The sequence below is a fragment of the Nestor notabilis genome, unplaced genomic scaffold, assembly GCF_000696875.1.
Source record: "Nestor notabilis isolate BGI_N333 unplaced genomic scaffold, ASM69687v1 Scaffold36540, whole genome shotgun sequence".
Taxonomy (NCBI): Eukaryota; Metazoa; Chordata; class Aves; order Psittaciformes; family Psittacidae; genus Nestor; species Nestor notabilis.
Genome location: NW_009910382.1, coordinates 1 through 2,906, shown reverse-complemented (window position 1 = coordinate 2,906; position 2,906 = coordinate 1). Strand labels below are relative to the sequence as shown.

Below are 2,906 nucleotides of genomic sequence, written 5' to 3'. Positions count from 1 at the left end.
TCCCAGATGTTTAACTGAACGTATCAAGGCACTGAGGGTTCAATTTTTAAATTTCTGTGAAATTCTTTTAGCAGACAGTCCAACATGAGAACTGGGCATCTTCTGATGGTGCATGAGTGTGTTTGCAGTCCAGAAAGTGAAAAGTATCTGTATGAAATTTCCATGAAGAAACTCTCTTCTTTCTTCTGTATCCAGTAACTAAACTTTACATTTTAATGCCCTACAATATCTTTTTACTGCTTTCTCTGCCTCTCTACTTAGTAACAGAGTTTTAGGTGTGTGCAATATCACAAGATCTGTTTACAAGTAGAATCTTTAGCTTTTAAGCTGTGATTAACTTCTCTAAATCCATTTATGTAGCTTAACAGGTTTTTAAACCATTTCATTTCACTGGGAATATTTCAAAGATGACAAGCATCACTTCACAGATCTGGGGATATGATTGGGTTTCCAATCTCTATGACCCTGCATGATCTGGATTGTCCATCATAAAAATAATGCAACTTATGTTTGTTTGCCTGGGGTTTTAATAGTTAATGGTTTAAAAAGTATTAGTTGAAAAGACAGGAATATGTTTTTCTTTAACAGTACCTGGCTCCAAGTGTAGCTTCTCCATTTTCTGTTTGGGAAAAGAAAACATAGAATGAGGATTTTATGCAATGAATTTCGTAACACAGATTGATCACTCCCTCCCACCCCATCCCAAGACTGAAAACTACACAAATTCACCTACTACATTTAGCACTTGTCACCATCCACTGGAACTATTTTCTTAGGTAGTTTTTCTGGCACATTAAAGCCAAATGAAAACACCAGCCACAACTGCATTCTCCAATCCAACTTGGAACGTTAAAGAGACAAAGTGCTTTCACATACCACATCAACTGCAGAGCAAAAACCAAAGCCATCTGCTACTTGATATAATCAGCAGCAGAAAGAAATCAATAGCACAAGAGCATTTTTATTTGCCACAAAGTGGAAGAAGTCTTACTAGCTGACTGAAACTGGGGACCAGACCCAGGAGGTTCTCATCTGACAGATGCATCCTGAGCAAGACCACGTGTGTCTTGGATTCTGTTTCCACTTCATGTTATGGTCATGTTTCCTTAGAGTGAGTAGTGACAAAAACAATCTGAAACACAGCTACATTTTCAATTTACCTTCATTTCTATTAAATCAGAAGAAGAGGCATCTAAATTGTTTTCAATTTCATCATAATCTTCCTACAAGAGTAAAAGAGGAATTACAGCATTTCTTACAAAAAGCAACATTCACTTCTGCTGAAGCACTGCATGCAATTCTCCCCAGCAATAACAGAAGAAATATTTACCAGCATTTGACTGATCCCAATTGCTCCTTCAGACTGTGACCCAAGAAGGAGGAGCAGTGTAAGTATTCTTGATGATTAAACATCTTTCCCCAGTTACCTTTCCTTTTCAACACGACATTGTCTATATCAAAGCTACTCTCATTTAAAGAGGAAATCTATTTCACATTGCTGTGGTTACTGCACAGACCATGTTTTTCCATTGTCCCACGTGGTATTACACTGAAATAACTCATTTAATATACTTATTAAATCCCTTCTGAATAGTTACAAAGATCTCACCTCGTTTTCCGTTAGCTGATCTGGAAGTTCTTTCATTTCTGCTTCGACATTGTCTTTATTATCAGACAGAGAATCAAGGATATTATCAGGACTATAGTCTTCTCCGCAGTCCACAGCACTGCCGTTATCTATTTCAGCTTCATCCAACACACTGATATCCATCATGTCAATGTCTTGCAAGGTATCCAGACTGGCTTCGATATCCTCCTACAGAAAGGAAAAGGGTGGACGTGTATTTATTACGAAGGGTAAGTGTTAAATGATGTATAGTTTTAGTAACATGACTTCACTTACCTGCCCATCTCTAGAGTTTTCTTCTAGTCCGTTGTCTTCAACGCCTTCTTCTTCTGGTTTTCTTCCTAAAAATAGTATCACTGAAGTGAAATACAGCACTAAATGTCATAACATCTCTTCTCTTCACCGAATTACGTATTGAACACTGAATTTGTTTCAACCAGTAATGAGTAAAACCCCGATTCACAAGTCCAGTACTGAAACAGAAGGAGTCACCATCGGACTCCGAGTTCTAGCTACATGGAAGCAAAGGGACTGTATTTGCCATACCTTTACTAGCTCTTTTTGGCATTCTCTTGTTGGTCAGCTCAGAGGCCACAGGAATTTCATCAGGATCTCCTCCTTCCTCCTCGATGGCCTGTGGGAGACAGCAGCTGACATCCAGTGTACTGCTTGGTGGTGTGCATTTGTACTGGTATGGGGCAATGTTTGGGATCTGTGCTGATCACACAGGGGGTGTTTCATTAGCACTCACACAGTGTCACGGCCCCTCCTGCTTCTCCCTCTGCCCCACCAGCGAGCAGACTGGGGATGTGACAAGCTGGGAGGGGACACAGCCGGGACAGTGGCTCCAACTGACCCAGAGATATTCCAGACCATAGGATCTCATGCTCAGCAATAGAACTGGTGGGTGCCATGGCCTGGAGACTCCGCACTGCTCCGACTGACAGCCAGCAATTGTTTCCTTTGACATCACTTGCTTTCCTTGGGTGGGGTTTTTTCCCTCCTGAGCTTGTCTTCCCCTTCTTAACATTATTCATCTGTCTTTACCACAACCCACGAGTTTTCTCTCACTTTTACCCTTCTACTTCTCCCTCCCCATCCACACCCATGTGGTACTTACCTGCCTACTCAGGTTAAACCCCTTCAGGGGGGATTTTCACTCAGAAACCTTAGTGTCTCCCCCAACCCCAGGTCATCCCGACAGGCAGCGTTGGAAACACTCCATAGCAAAGAGCTGACCACACAACCCCACGTCAAGCTCCGGCTGAGGAGCGAAGTT

At 41.6% G+C, this 2,906-nt stretch overlaps 1 protein-coding gene across 1 annotated transcript; it reads right to left on the bottom strand.

Moving 5' to 3' along the window:
• Positions 1-62: 62 nt before the first annotated feature.
• Positions 63-1,792, bottom strand: LOC104401912 (scaffold attachment factor B1-like). The gene is made up of 3 exons (XM_010009648.1): positions 1,610-1,792; positions 1,161-1,223; positions 63-619 (listed from the first exon to the last, which is right to left on the bottom strand). The coding sequence occupies exons 1-3, from the start codon at positions 1,772-1,774 to the stop codon at positions 542-544; spliced, it is 306 nt and encodes a 101-aa protein (XP_010007950.1). The 5' UTR covers positions 1,775-1,792; the 3' UTR covers positions 63-541.
• Between the last annotated feature and the right edge of the window lie 1,114 nt (positions 1,793-2,906).